The sequence below is a fragment of the Olea europaea genome, unplaced genomic scaffold (genome assembly GCF_002742605.1).
Source record: "Olea europaea var. sylvestris unplaced genomic scaffold, O_europaea_v1 scaffold2101, whole genome shotgun sequence".
Lineage (NCBI taxonomy): Eukaryota > Viridiplantae > Streptophyta > Magnoliopsida > Lamiales > Oleaceae > Olea > Olea europaea.
In genome coordinates, this window is record NW_019238950.1 from 133,547 (window position 1) to 153,388 (window position 19,842).

Here is a 19,842-nt window from a genome sequence, read left to right on the forward strand (position 1 = left end):
TCGTTTCTTTTGTTCTTTTTGTGTGATGAAGGAGTGACAGTCAAATCTTTTGTCTAGAACTGCTAATTGAAATTGCTGTTTCCTCCTTTCTCGAAATTAGACAATGACCATTCTGCATACTGTGTAACTGAGAACCTGCTGTCGCAGTGTTATGTTTTTCCCCCCTATTCAAATATCATTTGTAGTTAGTTGTTACTTTCATATATGTCTGAACATTTCCGTAGTGAGTTCGTGGCTTTGAAGTTTCAGTTATTTCAGTAGGCATATTATGGATGCTTGCTATCATATTTGAAGTTGATTTTGCTGTGCGTTATTTACTTTTTAGTATTTGAAGTTGATTTTGCTGTGCATTATTTACTTTTTAGCATCTATCTTCTTGTATATTTCTATCAGGTTTGTTTAATGATGTAAATATATAAGTTGGTGGCAGATGACTCGTCTACTTGGTGGTGGTGATGAATTTGCTGAGGATGCAATGTTCGGAAAGCTTGAAGGCATGAAAGATGTGATTGAACAAGTCAACAAGCAGTTCAAGGATCCAGTGAGATATTTTCCTTTTCTGTAGAATACACAATCCGTGGTAATATTGCTTGGTAGAGATTAGTTGAAAGGCTGTATAAACACATTCAAAATGCTCATAAACACTCCAGCTCCGAAATAATTTAGTGCTAAGGTTTACTGTAGGGCGTGCTGAGAGATGTAAGAGTACTTGTAAACTCAGGAACTAGTAGAAAACCTTATGCAGTGGAAGTTTAAGAAAAGGAAAGAACAAGATTGACCAGTTTTTGATTATTTCGATTCCTGAAATTGGGGGGAAAAAAGAATGCCGATGTGTTACAAAATTCAATTAGAACATAATAGACTGGCCAAACACAAGAGTAACAAATCGTTAATTCTTCATATACTGATTTGGATACAAATTTGAGGGGGAAAAAAGCTCAAATGTCTATAAAATTCAATGAAAAACATAATAGCCAGCGCCCACCTACTGTTTGGCAGCTTATTAAAAAACAACCTAGTGCGAACCTAAATAAAATTTGCAACCTTAGTCCCTAGATTCCTAACAATTATTGAAAGGCACTTAATTTCAAATAACATCTAAAAGAAAATTAAAGACACCTAGTTTTGAATAATAAATAAAATACAATAAAAAGACAAATGAAAATGAAGCCAGCCATGCTGTGACCCATCCGTATCCCATTCTTCAAAACGTCAATGGAGATTGGAAGCCAAGGAGCTTCATTCTGATAAATCCATTCATCAAAACGACAATGGAGATTGGAAGCCAAGCAGCTTCATTCTGATAAATTCAAGGATGATAACGTCATATGAAAACTCATGAAGAGTTTTTTTTCCTCCTGTTAAATTACCAAGCTACAAGTTTTTTTCTAAATGTTTGTGTTTGATTTGCCTTTCCCCTTCTTTCAAAATAAAAAACTCCTCTCTTTTGTTTCTTTGTTTATTTTTGTTTTTCCTCGAGTCATTTTATGAAACTTCATTGAATATTTAGGAGATTTTTAAGCTCACCTTGTTAACTTTGAAAGCCTTGTAGGAAAATAAAGGTGTAAATTCCATTTTCAGGAATTAAGGATGGTGTTTCCCATGGGATGATTGATAGGGAAAGATAAACAAGAGAACAGCTGGAAAATTATTGGGAGCGCCGGATGTACATATGTTAGTGAGATATAGGCATCTGGGATGAAGTGATGTCAAAATCTTGTTCATGTACCTTATTTCATCCATCTTGACCCAAACAGTGTAGTTTGCCTGCTCTGATTGTGTCCTTTTTAACTTACATTGTATTTTTTTGGGTTGACTATCATAAATTCCAGAAACGATCCTCCACTGTTCTTCTGGTTTTAAGTTTTACAGTTATTGAGTCTGATAATCAATTTCATGTAATTAACCAAAAAACCGGCTGAAATGGGATCAATTAGTTAGGACAAAAGAATTGGCATTAGTAGAGAATTAAGAAGATCATAAATTTAAAAAAAAATAAAAAATAGAAAAAATGTTGGGGTTTTGAGTTTTATGATCTTCTTTAACTGCCAACCTTGATTACATGGATAGTTGATGGTTCATCGTTTCATTAAAATCTGATCTTAAAGTACCTGAACTTATGATGATGAACCGTATTTTGTGTCATTGTTTCATAAAAATCTGGTCTTAAAGTACCTGAACTTATGATAGTGAACTGTATTTTATGTTCTCCTGGTTCTAAGGAATTAAAACAAAAGAATGTCACCTTGAAAGTTTTAGGCTCACATGAAGTTTTCCATTTGGCTTTCTTGTCATATATGGACATGCATCAAATATGATGATAACTTGGAAAGTGAATATAATTCTAAGAGATATGTATTGTTTCTTTTTCCCTATAGTACTGTGGTAGAGAGTTGCTGGTATTTTGGCCGACTCTTTTCCCTGAAGTTGATTTTAGCTACTGGATAATGCTGTCTGAAAGACCTTTGTCAATATAGTCTATTTGGCTTGGTCAATACCTTGTTAGCAATACACTTAGAGAATCATTAACTTTTTTTCATTTCTAATGTTTGACATATGTAATGCATACCTAGCAAAATTTCCTGATCCATCAAATTTTCTACTTTTGGACAGGATTTGACAACATTTATCTGTGTTTGCATTCCGGAATTCCTCTCTCTATACGAAACTGAAAGACTTGTTCAGGAACTGACCAAATTTGAGATAGATACACATAATATCATTATTAATCAAGTAATTTTTGATGAAGAAGGTATGCTTATATTTTTGTTATAATGGTGCTTTTCTTTTACTATATAATATCTTTACTGAAACTATAGTTATTCTTTCAGCTGTTGAATCCAAGTTACTCAAAGCTAGAATGCGCATGCAACAAAAATACTTGGATCAATTCTACATGTTGTACGATGATTTTCACATAACTAAGTTGCCATTGCTGCCCCAAGAGGTATATGATTCTTTTAATTTTACTTTTGGTGACCAGTACTACTGGAACTAGATAGGACCGGACAGTATAAAGATAAGATTTTAGTTTCTTTGTGTTTACCACTATATATTACTGTCGAATTCTCCTCTGTACAAAAATTCCAAATCCTTGAATTTTCCCACTGGATGATTTCTCATTTATGTGTTGTTAGCCTAATAACTGATAATATCTGCTAGGTTTGTGGGGTTGAATCCTTGAAAGCATTTTCATCCAATTTCTTATCACCATATCAACCATCCATTGTTCGAGGAACTATAGAGGAGCTGGAGCAGAGAATATCGATACTTAAAGAAGAGCTGAAGAATGCTGAAACAGAACTCGAGAGACTGGGAAAAGGAAAACAAAAGGTTTGATTCAGAAAAATTGACATGGAGTTTCATTGACTCCTCTTTGGCATTTTGCTTTTCCGAAAAGTAATAGCACATTTTACACCCCATTAGACTGTCAAGAGTTATCATTATGAATTATATTTGTTGCCAGGGAATGAATAATTGTTTCGTGAGTTATTTTTCCCTGTGTGAGGATGATCAATGAGGGAGTTTCATCATTAAAAAGAGTGACTTACAGCTTAAGTACTAATTTTCAATGTCAATGTGTCGATTAAAGGTCACACTATGTATCATTTATAGAACGTTACACCGTAGCAATTTATTTTACTGGGTTCGGCCTTTATTAGTAACGTTTGAGCTTATTTTCCTTTAGTCCATTGTTAACTTAGGACGCATAACTTATGGTATTAACAGTTCATGTTGTAAGATACGAAACCAAGTCTAGTCTTCAATTAGATGCTGATTCTTGCATTCGTCTTGACTCGTGTACAGCCTACCTAATCAAGCTGTTTTTGAAGAGAGAGAAGCTACAGTGACAGGGCCTTTGGACAGGCGCTGTGACAGGTGATTCAAATCTGGGGCTGTTCCCTGTCACAGGCCTGTCCAAAGGCCCTGTCCATTTAGCATTTTTGTTTTGAAGAATGTTAACTTGTAATATTGATCATCATGCACGTAACCCTTACTTTTAAGTGGGTTTGTCTTGTCGGATTTGACCATATAAAGAATTTAGTATAAAATTATAATGAATATTATTATACAAATGGTATTGTAATTGATTAATGTGAACAGTAAATTGTCTTCCTCCTTCGGCTTAAAATCATTTCCAACCTTTGTAGGGTTGGACACATTAAGGGCCCAGATGGGTCGATCACCCTCGTTGAATTTTCAAAAACTTTCAATTAGGTTTTTCAAATTTAAATTTTCAGATTTTTTTATTGATTTTTTTTAAATTTATTTTAGCCTATTTTGGTCTCACTCTCATTGAATCATAGTTTGGGGTTCGTCCTTGAACCTCTGTATTATGTTGTACAGTTGATGATCCAAATGAATATCTTTTGAATGAAAAGTTAAACAACACTATTCATTTTAGAAAAATTACCGAGTACCAATAGTTGAGTTGGATTTACTAATGCGCATGATTCACCATGAAGCGATTTTGTTTTGTTGGGATTTTTATTCCAATATGTGATTGTAGTCACCAAAAATCGAACATAGCAGTAAAGAATACAGTGCAAAAAATAAAGAACACCATAAATTGTTTACTCAGTTCGGTCAAGTTTTATCTGGGGGACTCAGAAGTAAAAAATCAAGCCCATCACTATGCAAAAATCACCCAAGAGAGAGCAACAGTTTGATTACAAGATTCAGATCTCAACCAAAACCATCTACAGATCATCGGTCTAACAAAAGACTTCACAAAATCATCTCCTAATCGACGCCTGATTTGGACTCAAGAATAGTATCTGCTTTAAAGTTTAAAACCCGATCAAAGAGGCCACAAACGTTGCTGGAAAAACACAAAATACTGGTATATAACACACTACAAACCACCAAATCACCAGCCACAAATACAGGCCAAACCACAGATAATAACGTCGAAAAAAGGAACCAAACTTGATCTAAAGATATCACTAGACCACGGCATCGAAATCCCCAGAGAGGGAGAGAAGAAGAAAATGCCAAGTGAAGAATAATGAAGTCTCTCTCTCAAAACTCGAACCTGAACCATATTAGAAAAAGAGATCTAAATCTAGGCCATTTATTCAAATCAACGGCCCATAATAGTGTAAAGAAACACAAGTCCAAGTGAAAAAGAAACGGCCAATAGGAGACTGCTAGTTAGAAAATATTTTATCACTTGAAAGAATAACATTTTGAGGTTTTGAAAATACTTTCACATGTTTGTTTTGCAAATGAATTTTATGAGTTTTTTGTTCTTATATATGTTCGAAATATTTCAAGAATCAATTAGAGTTAAACTAGTGAGCAATTCTTCTTGATTGGTTCAAGAAGGGAACCATAGCTCTGCATAATTGCATTAGATCGTCGCCCGGTTGATTACGAATTCCATTTATTAAGTCTTTTTGTTCATGTATGTAAAGAAGCGAAGACATCACCACCTGTTGAGATGGCCGAGTTGGTCTAAGGCGCCAGATTAAGGTTCTGGTCCGAAAGGGCGTGGGTTCAAATCCCACTCTCAACAATTGTCCCTTTTTTTTTTTTTTTTTTTTGTGTGAATTATTTTGGGATATTATTTGGGTACAAATTTATACATGGTTTTAATAATTCAGTCTGACTTATGTATTAATTTTAACAGGACGGCCATTTTGACTATTTATCTACAAAAAAAAAAATAAAAAATTGTAAGTATGCAACACCAATACATGAAAGCATGCATAAGCCTCATTTTTATTCAAAAATATATTTTGGAATAAGAGATTAATTGAGATTGTTTTGGAGAAATTTTGGGTTTGAATGTATGATTGAAAAGAAGAGGGACAGAGGTGCAGTGCCAGAAAAAGGACAACAAATGCCATAACCGATCCTCACATTTGGGGGTGGGGCCACTTCTTCCTTTCATACAGGGCCCGGGGCTGTAAAAGGCTGTCAAAGTCCATGTCAAGAATTCTTCTGACAAGAAGGCTTTTTCCAAAGAAGGGAGAAATGTATTTTGACAATAACGTCATAGAAGATGGGCTAACAAATAAAAATACCCCAAATTAACCATGTTCTAATCCGAGGTTAATTCAAAATCGCAGTATAATTTCTGCAGATATTAAATGAATTTTGCTTCTAAAACAGAGGAAATGGGGTTTAAACAATATTAATCGAGGGATCTTTAAGCGCCTATGATTCTAAGCTAATATCCTGCAATGGGACGAATTACTACCAGTTTATAAGCAATTTGAGCTCATAATTGCCGCCTTTTTAATTGATGAAAATTTGAAAATACAAGAGTTTGTCTTCTCATGTGCATATGATAATATTGGTATATGCAGGTTTATGGTTTATAAATTCTGTAATGTGTGCACTATTCATTGGCTTAGCTGGTTTATGGGGGTAATACAGACCCAATATGGTCAAATTGCTCCCGTCTCTTCCAGTTCTGTCCAGGTCTAAATAAGTACAGATGGGAGGGGCTTATAAATGGAAAAAGGAGATTTATCAAAAATGTCACTTTTTTTTTTTATAATGCACAAAAAATTTACTTGTGCACCTAATTTTATGAAAAATATCACTTTTTTTTTGTGGAAAATGTCCAACTTACCCTTATTTTAAATTTTAAAAATTCTGTTTTTGACTTTAAAAGATTATAAATTTTGGAGCAAAAAAATAAATAATAAATAAATAATAATAAAATATATATATAAGGCGACAATAATGGCCGCCGGTGGCAAGGAAAGGCAGCGGCGCTCACAGCCGTCGCCCAGAGCAGTAGCCTTGTAATGCTGCAGCAGCGGCGGTTGCTCGTTGCTGCTGTACTGCTGCAGCAACGGCCCTGTATTGCTGCAGCAGTGGCGGTCGCTCGCTGTTGGACGCCATCGGCACCCTTCGCCACATTGTGAAAGGAAAACAAAAACAAAACAAAAAAATTGTCCAAGTTTTCAACAACGGATTTGGTGTTGGAGACGGAGATCTATTGTGCAAATTCATAATTTGTAGGCCCCTGCTTAAAAATTAATATATAAGGTATTCAAATAATTCATAGGGTCAAAAATGTCCTAAATTGACATTTTTGATAGAAAATTTAAATGGTGACATTTTTCATTATGCAAAGCCAAATTTTAACACCCAATGAAATTTCTTCATGGGGAAAAAATGTGTTTTAAATAAATAACATATATTTGTGGTTTACAAGTCATGACCTCATAATATCATACGTTGCATAATGCCTGCAAGCTCTTCTTCTGCCCCTGGGTAGATCACAACTCTTTTGCAAATTTCATAGTAAGGTCGATTTAATTTCTGTTGCCCTTGTTGTTTTCTGTATGGTAATGGGCATTCATTTAACACATTCTATGGCCTAACAATTTTTCATTTTTATTTTTTTATTTTATTATTATTTTTTATTTATTTATTTATTTATTTTTTTTTTGAATGATAACGGTGAGACCTTGGAGTGCGGAAGCCTGGTAGTGTTTCATAAGAAGTTACCATTTATTTTACCAAAGTCAATCCAATGTTACATTTTGCTATGATGCAAACAAACTTGATTGGCAGAATATGAATAGATATGCCCCCAATCCTGGTTCCACAATTTTTACTTTTTTCACCCTCTTCCATATTTAATTGAGATTCAAAGCAAAGCAGCTAGAGATGTAAAGTTAGACACATATTCCATTTGATGATCTTTAACTTTTTGCATTTTACTCTAAATTTTATTTTCTTTAGTTCATTTCAAACTCATCAAATCTTCCCAATAAATTGCTATTAAACATTACATTTACAACATTTATAAAGTATTTTAGAATAACATTAAATGCACATTCAAGTGTAACTAGTTTTACCAAAATTTACTAAGGGGGTGTTTGAGCCACATTATTTGGGTAATAATGCATTCTTGAATAGTAGATTGATGGGAAATGTGTGGTTAAAAAATAAAGAAATTTTTTTTATTTGCATGTAATATTATTTTATTGAAGAATGTGTGGTTGAAATGATGTCAAATTACTGTTTAAAAATGTATTTTTTTAAAATAATGTGACTCAAACAGGCTCTAAAAATATAACTTTAATCCCACTGGGGCATATATGTTCAAAGTGCGTTAGATTGTGTGCTGATATGCCCATTGGACCTTGCTTCCAAGAATGAAATTGGGCCAATCCTTGTGTCAATCTCTATCTAGTTCTTCTCTCTTATTGTCCCTAAGTTACTCAGAAACCTGTGTGCAGAAAAAATACGTAATCAAAATTTTTTTTTTCTGATATCCAGATATTCCAACTTACACCAGACTAAATTCTGGACCTCCAGGACCCAATAATCAGAATTTATTTAATAAACAAAAGGGTGTCGAAATTGTTCCGAGTATTTTTAGTTCTGTAGTGCTAGCTTTTGGTTCCGTTAATCATATTGTTAGTATGGGCCTGCAACTTCTCGGAACGTCTCATTGGCTACGTAAGAACATCAGCCGGCCATTTGCCATCATTTCTTTCCTCTTAATTTCATATAGTTCGAAGCAAGGAAAAATGTGATGGTTTGTGCATAATTATTTTGTTGGGTTTGTAACCCAAATTAGGGTGGATTTTTTTAGATATAAATTGTTTCTTTATTTTCATATGGAAAAATTTGTTTTCTTATATTTCAAGTGATTTTCATGGAAATATATTAATTTCTTATTTCACATTATTTCTATCTTTATGCTATACCATGTACCTATAAACAATGATTTTCTCTTTCAGCTTTGTTCGAGCAAAATTGTTATGTTGTAATTTTCTCTCCATATTGTCTTTATAATAAAATATCGTTCCTCTACTTTAACTCTCTTCTACTTTTTACTTTAATCTTGTTTCATCTTTTTTATCTTGTTACATAATTCATATGGCGTCATTAATCTCAATCATTTCGTCTCCTTTGGGATCAACAAGTGGTATCAAAGTTTGGTTCTTGTTGTGGATTGGTTGAAGTTTTTCAGAGATGACTACTTTGAAATATGATATTCAGCAATTGGATCACAATACAAGGTTTTCTTTGTGATTAGTAAAGATAAGAGCTATTTTGGCGCAGTTGAATTTAGAGGATGTGTTGCTGGATTTTGAGAAGATGCCAACTAATTGGACAATAAAGGAGAAACAATGAAGGAATCAGAAGGTTTTGTCGTTGATTTATCTTCATCTATCCAACAATATTCTGCAAGATGTCTTAAAGGACAAAATAACAGCTGTTTTGTGGTTGAAACTGGAGTAGTTATGTATGATCAAGAGTCTTACCAGTAAACTGGCTCTAAAACAGAAGCTATATTCCCATTGCATGGCGAAAAGAGGGTCGTTGGAAGACCATTTTTATCGTGTTCAAGGAAATTGTCACAAATTTGAAGACGTTGGAGGTTAAGTACGATGAAGAGGATCTTGTCTTGATTCTGTTATGTTCGCTACTTGATTCTTATGCATCGCTTCGGGATACTATTTTGTATAACCGGGATTCTTTGATTAGAAGATGACGTATATGATGCTTTGCACTCAAAGAAAAAGTTGAAGCATTTGATTGGAGCTACATCGAGGGATGAGGAAGCTCTTGTATCTCATAATGGTCGATGAAGGGACAGATCGAAGAATAACAGCAATTTGTTTTGCTTCTACTGCAGATGTAAGGGACTTATTCGGAAGGATTGTGATAAGTTGCAAACTAAAGGTGATTTAACAGCAAATCATGGAGCACAACCTTTGACTTTAGACAAAGCAAATGTAGTTGAGAATTTTTCAGATGGAGGAGATGTGATGTTCACCATGGTATCTGAGATAGAATCTAGGCCTGACGAGGAGTGGATTCTCGATTCGACATGTTCGCATCATATGTATTCTAATCGGAATTTCTTTCAGACATATGAGGCTATTCAGCAAGGTGGAGTTGTAATGGGAAACAACCAATCTTGCTGTATTGCTGGAATCGGTCAAATCAAATTTAGGCTACAGGATGGGATAATCAAAACAATTGATCATATTCGAGATGTTCCAGACCTTAAAAGGAATCTCATCTCACTTAGTACTCTGGATGCAAAAGGGTATAAATTATATGGTGGAGTGGAGTTTTGAAGGCTCGAATGGTGTCCAGTTTGTATTTGAGGGACGGAAGAAGTCTCAATTGTACATCTTGCTGGAAAGTGTAAAATCAGTTAAGAGACATCGGGACAAGTTCAGTACAGTGGTTGATATTCAATTTGGCACAATACCTTTTGTGACGGCTCTAAGTCGATTGAGAACATTGTTCAGGGAAGCATTGGTGATTCCACTTTGCCACAAATTTCATCAGATACACTGTGTTCATTTACTAAGGTTGGACTCATGGAGCATAGGTACCATGGTGTCAATAATGTTTGTGATGCTTTTGGGGACGTTGAAGGCGATAGTTATAATAAGGGGCCTTCTAATCTAGCATATGATATGATTTCTACTATAGGGTATGCTTCGGCCCTGTTTAGTCAACAGTAATTCCTCGATGGAATTTTGCGAACCTAGGATTTGGGTTCAGGTGTCGCTTGTAGACACCTTGCAGAGGACGATGGTTTGATTTAGAGAGTTTTGATTACTGTGTTGAGGAGATTGACTATTTCGATGCAGACGAATTTGAAATCTTTGAGTTTCATTCGCTGCACCAAAATTTGGGTCAATGTGGAAATTGTTGGGTTTGTGACCCAAATTAGGGTGGATTTTTTTTTTTTGAAATAAATTGTTTTCTTATTTTCACGTGAAAAAATTTGTTTCCTTATATTTTATGTGATTTTTAGGGAAATATATTATTTATTTATTTATTTCACATTATTTTTATCTTTATGCTATACCATGTACCTATAAATAATGGTCTTCCCTTTCAATTTTGTTCAAGCAAAATTGCTGTGCTGTAATATTTTCTCCATATTGTCGTTATAATAAAATATCGTTCATATACTTTAACTCTCCTTTGGGATCAACATATTCATGCATGTTCTGAAGGTAATGATGACCGATGAAAAGAACTATTTACCGATCAAGTCTACATACAGTGGTGGAAATTTTACGGGCTTTGACAATATGTAAAAATTGTTTTTAAGTAATTGCATCTACATAAAAATCATGCTGTTGAAGCAAGCTCTGAAGATCTCCATTGCTTAAAAATGTTCGAAATCAGGGATTCCTGGGAATGACAGAAATGGCCAGGTTGCTGGAAATTCAATGACAAATTGGAATAATGCTGGAAAATTTTCTGTCCAAGCTCCCTATCATTTCTTTAGGCCGAAGGGGGAGGTAAGGTGCTGGACTAGGGAGGCTTGGAGACCATTTATCACCTCAAAACATGCTTTTATCCTATCCTTTGTAATCAGTCGAAACTAATTACAAAGGATAGGTTGCCATACCTTAAAATTGACAAAAATTGTGCTTTTTGTGGGTCACATTTTGAAAATGGATAACATCTATTTTTTAAATGTTCATTCACATCTAATATATGGATGAAGATTAAAGATTGGATGGGGATTAGGAGATCGATGACTACAATTCTGAGTGCTTTGAAATGGATAAAAAAGGAGGTCCAAGGAACATCTTGGCAAAGTAAGTAAAAAAAATTGTGCTTGCAAGCACCATTTACTATATTTGGATGGCACGAAATAGAAAGATTTTTAAGAATCTTTGCCCACAAGTAGATAGCATTGTAAGATTTATTAAAACACACGTGTACAATGTTATATTTACTTTGTACCCGCATGTTTTGATACATTATGAATCGTTGATTTTGGGACTATAGTTCTTATTGTTTGTACATCTTTTCTTTGGATTGTTCGGGTATGCTCAAAGTAGTTATATTTTACTTCTTGTCTGATTGCTCGTACACAATTTTGATCAATAAAATTTTACATTTATTTAAAAAAAAAAATAAAAAAAATAAAAAAAATAAAAAGGATCTTGAGATCCTTCCCCCCACCCCACACATGCAAGTCTCAGGAAGATTGGCTGAAATTGCTTCTCTCAAGAATTTGCCTGGAAGAATCTTAATTCTCATCGGTTCTCTCTAAATTATCCCCCTTGTGTCATTGATGAAGATGCTCCGTTCTCGAACGAGGGGGTAATCTGGTCGGAAATATATTGGAAGGGAATAGAGAGAACCTACGAGTTGTTGCAGGTTTGGAGCTTCAGGGAACCTACGAGTTGTTAGGTTTGGAGCTTCAAGGATCTGTGGATGTGCCTGAAATTGCTCAACGAAGTCTTTGTGTAGAAGTGGATCGACAGACTCACGTGTAAAGATTGTAATTGTCTCGTCTGTTATCATTGGGATTCATAGATTGTCACCATTGGTACTTACCTGCTTTGTACTCGATATGCTTGCTTCAACCTCAATGTGATTGACACCAAATTAAGGAGAGACAGCAATAGACTCGGAGAGTTTTAAACATGCAAAATTCTCTGCTTTCCCAGGATAAATCCAGACTCTCATCTCTCGTGAGACTGCTGATTCTGTTTCAAGAAAGGATTAAAACATCTCAAGATGTTTCATAGATTGGAGTCATTAGACGAGGTGTAAAACATTCTATTACTCCAAACTGACAAAACAGGAGAAAAACAAAATCCTTCAACTCTAACCTTCATTACTCTGCCAATTACAACTGCCTGATGATTCAATAAAAGTTGGACTGTGAGGTTATGATGTATATCAATAAGAAAAAAAAAGATTGCTTTACAATTTCTATTAATATGACCGATCACTTCTCTCTCTTCACAACCAAAAAACTATAGCCCCAAAAAAGCACCTTCTTCAACACTGATTCCCTGAATCATATGGATATGAATGCTTCTTGTGATTCATGAATTGGATAACAGAGAATTTAGATCGTCAAGTTTTCTTGAATGGCAATGAATGAGCCCACTATACTTCCTCCAACATCAGGAAAAGTCTCACATCCATTCAGGGGCTTCACTTTGCCCTTCCTATCAACTTCAACTGGATACTTCAGAAGGTGTCCTCTCATTTCCGAGATCTCATTAGATTTAAATTGCTTCCAGTTTGCCTCACCCATTGATCTAACCTTTCGGACGCATTCTACAGACTCTGGCCGGGTATAGCAGTCCTCTAAAACTCCAAGATGCTCAGCCCAAAGAGACATTCTATATCCATATATCTACATATATTCATTTCAAAATGAGGTTCAGATAGTGAAATTCAGAGAAAAAAAATGTAGAAACATTTATATATGGACTTCTTCAAGGGAAGTCGAATCATTTGCTTTATGAAAAAAGTGCTTTATGAAAAAGGCATTTGAAAAATTAAGCATTTCAATTTTTCACGTTTTGAGACATGGTCGGTCACATAGGATGAAGTACTAGGATTGAATTCTCTGTCATTCTTGTTTTGAGAATTGAAGATCTAAAAAAAAATTTTTGGTAGGTTGAAGATCGTAAAAATTTGGATGGCCTATTTTTTGAGAGAAGGGAATATGCCCAGGCTTCCTCTTATTATGGCCAACATATCTAGGTGGATTAGTGTCTTATGTTAAAATGTTTCAGTTCATGGAAAGCATTTGAAGATCTCAGTTTATATCCCTTGGTTGATCTGCGTAACCTACTGATATTTAAATTAAGCAGCACCATTTTTGAAATATACTTTAGTTACCTGTCCATGTGGACTCGATAGTTTTCTTGCCCATGTGTGATGAGGTTGATAGGCCCCCATAGCAATCTCTGTGTCCCTAGTACCCTCCAAGGACCGTTCATTGATATTTGCAGACCCCAATATCACATACTCATCATCTACTATCATTCCTTTTGAATGGACATATATCATGAATCTTCTGTATTTCCGACTGAATCCCTGAAACAAAAATGTTACAGAAACTTGCATATATATTGACACAAAAAATCTCAAATGATAAAATACCTCAAAAGCAAGCAAATTTAAGAGCCCAAATAAGCATCCATATTTACAATTTGTATTAGACAACATAAAAATACAGCTGATCTGGATAAAATTCTCGTACGTAGTTTGTTCTGTTCTACCCAAATTATAGAACAAACAAAATTGTTTCCGAGACTACAAGATTGAAGAGTAATCAGGATTCTTAATAAGTATATGCCTATATATATCACCCAGAAAACATTATACCTGAGGACTGTTTGTTGCATTGTGACTCTCGGTTGGTTTACCAACATCAAGAGCCTCACGATTGCCAAGACAGTAGAAGTTCAAATAATCTTGTGGTGAGTACGCATCCTCAAGTCCTACCTCTACCAAAGCCTTGTAAATGGTCTCGTACATCATTTGCATTGTTTTATTCTAGAATATTGGCCAAAAAAAGATAAATAAATAAAATAAATAAAAAAAACATGTTAATAATACCTAATAATGAGATAACTTTAAGAATTATATGCTTGTTATTAGATAGCTAATTGTTTTCTATTATATCAGTAGTGAATTCATTTGAAAAATAAATTGCAATCACTCTGAACTCCAAAGACTCTTGATCGTATGCTTTAAAGCGTGTTCTAGTATGTGATGGAAAATGAATGGATGATGTAACTTTGAAATTTATTGAATGCAACAAGCAATTAGAGCACACCTGCCAAAACAAAATTCTTTGTGTAGCAGCACCTGTTGGATTACCCTCTGGCCACATTGGAATGACAATATATGCTGCAAACCTCTCATGTGCTCTTATTTTGTCGGCGATTTTGAGGGCAATTTCCATTGGAATCAAATTATTAGCACCTGCAGAAAATAGATTTTTTTTTTTCATGTTTGCCCATGGGGGAGTAATCTAAAGAATATGCCAACACAAGTCACCATCTTTAGATGGGCAGTTAAATTGTCACCATAGATGACTAAATCATCAAAACCCAGGAGGAGTTGGGTCCACAAGATAAAAGTACACATATGTATAATAGGTCATACATGCTTCAACAATGAAACAGTCTGACATGTAGTAAAATAAACAACCTGCTCTCTTCATATATTATTAATTAAAATACAACGTGACAACTGTTCCTTACCAAGATCCTTATATTGATTCCAGTTGTATGAGGACCCAATGAAGTACTGATTTTCAATATAAATGAAATGTTGAGCAGCACGGATGGCCTTTACATATGCTGTATGTATGCTCATATCTATAAGTACATTCTTCCCACAAACCAAGTTCTGTTGCATAAAAACATGATTAATTTTTAGAGAGGCAGTTGTAAACCGATAACTTTCAGAGCAAAGAGTGTTACTTAAATTAGCTCACCCTTAATGTAGCCTCTTTAGGATCCTTTGGGAAGTCTTTGACAGAATTTGAATCTATTGAACGAAACACCTGCACAAAAGAATAGTACAGACAATTAGCACATTGTCCATCCAATGCAACTTTGCAATCCCAACAATTCCATGATAGTCATATTTCAAAATCACGTATGGTTATTTCCCTATAAATTTGGTGCATAAATAGTGTAGAACCTTTCCTTTCGTGGTTACTAGTAACCCTATAAATTGGGTCTTCCTCTCTGTAATTATGAGAGAGCAATTATGCTAGTTACATAATTTAGTTCAGTCTTTGGGTCACGTTCTATTCATAGTTTCTAATGCTTTGAATTCAAACAACTCCTTGGCACCAGTTTACCTGAACATGCCAACCTTCAGGATCATCATCTTTTACACAAGGAGCATCAGAAATTCCTAGTATTTCGGGTATTCTTTCTATTCGGAGCAAAGCATCATCATATGCCATCTTCAATTTTTTTATCCCATGGGGCTTTGAAGCCTTCAACCATCGTTCCTCGAAATTGGTCAGAACATCATATGCTGCTGGGCCATCGATTTTACAGTGCAAGTCATGCCATGGTTCTCTTGGACAACCAGAAACATTACCCTGTAAGGGAACAAAATTGTATTTAAAACAACATTGAACTATTGTACAAAATGATGTGCATAACGACCAAATTGTGGACGAAAAATAATTACCGTATAAGTGGGGTTGCGATAGTCATCAGAGTGCCAAGTATGCAGTGTTCTAAATAAAGAATGCTGAGGAGTATCATATCGGCCATCACACAAGTCTAGCCCTCCAAGAAATGAAATGATTTTTCTTCGATTATTTCCAGCATCAGTATCCACTATCACAGTTTTCTGATGGTGGGTGTAAATGGCTTCAACTTCCTAATCATTAAAAAGTTAGACACTAGTACAACTAAAGATTCATTTTCACATTCAGAAACTGTATTAGATAAAACGTAAAAGATCGGAACATAGAAAGGAAAGCATAAAAAGGGAAAAAGGCAAATTTCCTTAGCAGTTTGTATTTAAGATATGCTTTTCATTTCTTGCCATCACCGAGATACTAATAAATGGGGATTTCAGGAATATTTTTACAAATGATGTGCTACTCCATACACGGTTAATGAACTATGAAATGCCATAATAGCCATAATAAAAAAATTGGCAAACATGTGTATATCCAAAAAATTTCTAAACAAGAAATTGATTGGAAACAACTTAGGAAATAACTGCAAAACCTGATAATCACTGATCAAAACTTCAGAAGGCAGTTTCTATCCCCAAAAATATGATCTTCTGAGCTCATGTGGTATTTGCACATATATACAATTCATCACCCCATTTTTGCATCAACTCTATAGGGGCATCCTAATCAATTGTAATGTTGCATTTTGGAATTGTTCATGCATTTTAGTAGAAGATTTCTGTTAGATAAGGGATGAGAAATTACAATAACATACACTTATAGCAGGACATATGATTCAAAATCCACCAGCGAGAATAGATAAGACACCCAAGACTTGACGTGTGCCAATGATGGATATCAACTAGGTGCCAGACCCATCATCGAGGCTAAATGTGACTTGAATAGTACTTGTAAAATATTTAACAAAGTTCCAGCAGCATCTCCTCCCTTAATATGGACTAAACCAACTTGAAATAACACGCGAAATGCCCAAACAAAATGTATGAAAATGATAGGGGACCAACTGTCCCCTCCAATACTCATAAGTTCTTAATAAAATATAGTTAAAACAGGCGTTTCCAATTTCTCTTACCAAAATAGCCCAAACAATACATAAATTTACATAAGATGCAGCGAGCCAATCTGACAATAGACATGTGATATAAAAGGATTATCCAAAAGTACAATGAACATGTATCCCAAAATAATGAACAGTTAACATACCCTCTGCTTCATCCAGCTGTGACGCTTCCCAGCTGCTCGAGGACAAAGCAGCACTTGCACAGAAGAATGTTTGAAGAAACGACGAGTTTCTTCATCGTGAGTTTGCATGACTCCATCCTACATATAAGTTTTAATAAGAATATCATTTTTAAAACTGAAAAATGAACATAGTTAGTGAAGAATAAACATTTTCAATCACATAATAATAGACTCTAGGATCTATATACACATTCAAGGTAAATATGCCTCTAAAGTTCCCATAAAAACTACGAACGAAAATCATAATTGAACAGCAATGGAGACAATAAATTCTACAAGGATGCTGTCAATTCGTAAGTTTAAGAGGTTCTTTCTTTATTTTCTTTCCTTTTTACTTTCAATAAATAGCCATGGAAGGTTTTAATTTAACAGTTAACTAAATCAAATTCAATTGGACAAGCACCGGAAAACTAAACTTGTCTTCAGGACCATTTGACTGCAAAAGAAATATGTCCTAAAGCATTTCTATACTTGCTCCAATGGGTATCCCTGTATTGCCCAAAGACATTTGTATCTTAAATAGCAAATACGACCTCAATCTCTTGGAGATATGTAGACAAACATTAAAAATAGATAAAGATTCTGATAAATCTCTATTAATCCCCAGGCATGCATCTTGATAATATAGATATTCACCCATTTACTACAAGATAAATGCTTACTGTTTTGTACCCAAGTATGCTTCTTGATGTAGGATCATCCCATACGAGAAGCAGCACCCTCACTCCTTCCCGTGACTTTGACTTCAGAAGTTCTCCCAGAGTGCAACCTGACACAGAATTATCGTCCCTAACTAGTCTAACGTTGTGCCACACTGACCATCCAGCAATATAAATCAAAAATCGAGCTTGACATATTGCATTAAAGATTTCCCGCCAGCATTTCCCGTGCACATATTTCATCCCATTATCAAGCTTCAAATTTGGGAGGAATCCATCAGGTACGTGAGCATCCTGATAGAGGGTGACAATTCCGCCTCTCCTAAGCGGAAAATACGTCCCAGGAACTCCATTATAATCAGGACCGGCTCCAATTCCATGGTGGTAAATGCTCAATTGCTCCATAGGAGTATAACAAATTGAGAGACTCAAAACAGCTCCAGACTTGCAAGGTTTCCCATTATTACCAAGGACAGGAAAGAACCCTGTAATTTTTGTGCCTCCATATAAATGCTCTACAGGAATAGAGACTGTCCCTATAAGCTGTGATCCCACAACATCGTCATCCTTGACAACAAGGAGCACTTCAGCAGCGTAATGAGCAACAGGAAGATTGAAATGTTGCTTCCATACAGGATTTTCATTATTTGTTATCACGTAAGTCCTTCCGATTGTAGCACCTGCTACAGTGATGGAGACATAAGGATCACTTGTAATCTTACGGTTTATTTGCCCTTCAATCTTGCTGCTCATATTCCCTGGTAATCTGTTAAACATGTCTCCTATAGTTTTGTGAAACATATCCATGTTTGGAAGGTTTTTTGCTTCATAGACCCAAATATCTAAATTTCCATGCAAGAGCAAAACTTTCAAAGACAGTTTATTAGATGGAACAAGCATAACCTGCATACTCTCACCGTGGGATGAATCAGCATTCGAGGTCAAATGCGGCAAAGTAGGATGGGAAGGGGACTCTTCCCAGCCCATAGAAGATGCCTCCGAACTTGAAAAGGAGGTATTAGGATATCCATACATAGTACCATTCCCATTATGCATTTTAGCTGGTAGTCCAGATTGAGGGGAAATAGGCACTGATGAGGATGAAGGGGAGGCAAGGGCAGAAGCCATATGGTGACTATCAGACAAGTGCACATTTGCCATGAGATTGTCGATGGGTGGGTAAAGTGGAGGGTAACTAGGGGAACTATCATCAAGACGATCATAATTCACTTTAGAACCACCCACGGACAATGAACTATCTTGGTAATCGTGGTGGATGGAGTATTCACTGCTAAATCTAGGTGGAGTCTCAGACTGGTTATCCAGAGGCTGGAATTCTGCGGAATACTGATGGTGGTGGTGATAATGGGATGAACCATATTGGAAACTACCAAATGTTTGGACGGTAGACTGAAGCGGGGCAGATGTTGGAGAAGGAGCTGGATATCTGTGGTATGTGTAATGAGGCGGGCCAGAATAAGATGGTGGGGGGTAACTGTATTGTAACGGCCCCAACTGAGGGGGTGCTGGTGGTGGACCGGGATATGGATAACTTGGAGTGACAGAATTGGAATTGTTGTAAGGTGGTGGATAATGGGAATATTGTGGATATGGATATGGACCTGGACCTGAAGCTGGGGAAGTAGGGAATGGAGCAGAATTGTGAGATGGGTATGGTTGTTTTGACGGTGGTGGCACGCGAGGGTAGCCATATGCGAGGTTATATGGGTATGGTGATGGAGATGAATGGTAAGTATTGTTATCCATTAATATACACAACAATTTCTTAACTTCTGATCCTTTTCAATATACACTCAAATCTCTATTTGAGCAAACGACCTCAAAAGATTGCAAAGGAACCGAAAGGGTCTCCTTCTTGAACCCAGAAAAGATCCATTACTCAATCGATTAGACAAATAATGAACAAGCAATTCTAATACAGGCGAAGGTAGAAGTCAAGAAAAGAACGCAGCTTCTTCTTTTTTTTTTTCC

General features: G+C 35.5%; 2 protein-coding genes and 1 non-coding gene across 3 annotated transcripts in view; 2 read left to right on the forward strand and 1 right to left on the reverse strand.

Annotated features, from left to right (window-relative positions):
• LOC111380156 (ATPase GET3) overlaps window positions 1-3,687 on the forward strand; it is a 12,863-nt gene extending 9,176 nt beyond the window's left edge. Inside the window, exons 4-7 of the mRNA XM_023003640.1 lie at window positions 431-541; window positions 2,614-2,752; window positions 2,832-2,947; window positions 3,163-3,687. Coding sequence (XP_022859408.1) covers window positions 431-541; window positions 2,614-2,752; window positions 2,832-2,947; window positions 3,163-3,339 — 543 coding nt within the window. The 3' untranslated portion in view covers window positions 3,340-3,687. The remainder of the gene's footprint in view (window positions 1-430; window positions 542-2,613; window positions 2,753-2,831; window positions 2,948-3,162) is intronic.
• Window positions 3,688-5,437: 1,750 nt separating this feature from the next.
• TRNAL-AAG lies at window positions 5,438-5,518 on the forward strand. Its single transcript has one exon. It is a non-coding gene; the product is annotated as a tRNA-Leu (tRNA).
• A 6,996-nt stretch (window positions 5,519-12,514) lies between these two features.
• Window positions 12,515-19,836, reverse strand: LOC111380165 (phospholipase D beta 2-like). The gene is made up of 10 exons (XM_023003654.1): window positions 17,854-19,836; window positions 17,153-17,269; window positions 15,931-16,125; window positions 15,590-15,838; window positions 15,218-15,286; window positions 14,982-15,129; window positions 14,552-14,700; window positions 14,098-14,268; window positions 13,609-13,806; window positions 12,515-13,117 (listed from the first exon to the last, which is right to left on the reverse strand). The coding sequence occupies exons 1-10, from the start codon at window positions 19,615-19,617 to the stop codon at window positions 12,824-12,826; spliced, it is 3,354 nt and encodes a 1,117-aa protein (XP_022859422.1). The 5' UTR covers window positions 19,618-19,836; the 3' UTR covers window positions 12,515-12,823.
• Between the last annotated feature and the right edge of the window lie 6 nt (window positions 19,837-19,842).

Excerpts from the sequence above, each read along its gene's own strand:
- LOC111380165 (XM_023003654.1), bottom strand. The coding sequence starts at position 19,617 with ATGGATAACAATACTTACCATTCATCTCCATCACCATACCCATATAAC. Across the intron at positions 14,701-14,981 it reads GAATCAATATAAGGATCTTG|GTGCTAATAATTTGATTCCA; the intron begins GTAAGGAACAGT and ends TATTTTCTGCAG. Across the intron at positions 13,807-14,097 it reads ATGCAACAAACAGTCCTCAG|GGATTCAGTCGGAAATACAG; the intron begins GTATAATGTTTT and ends TTTTTGTTTCAG.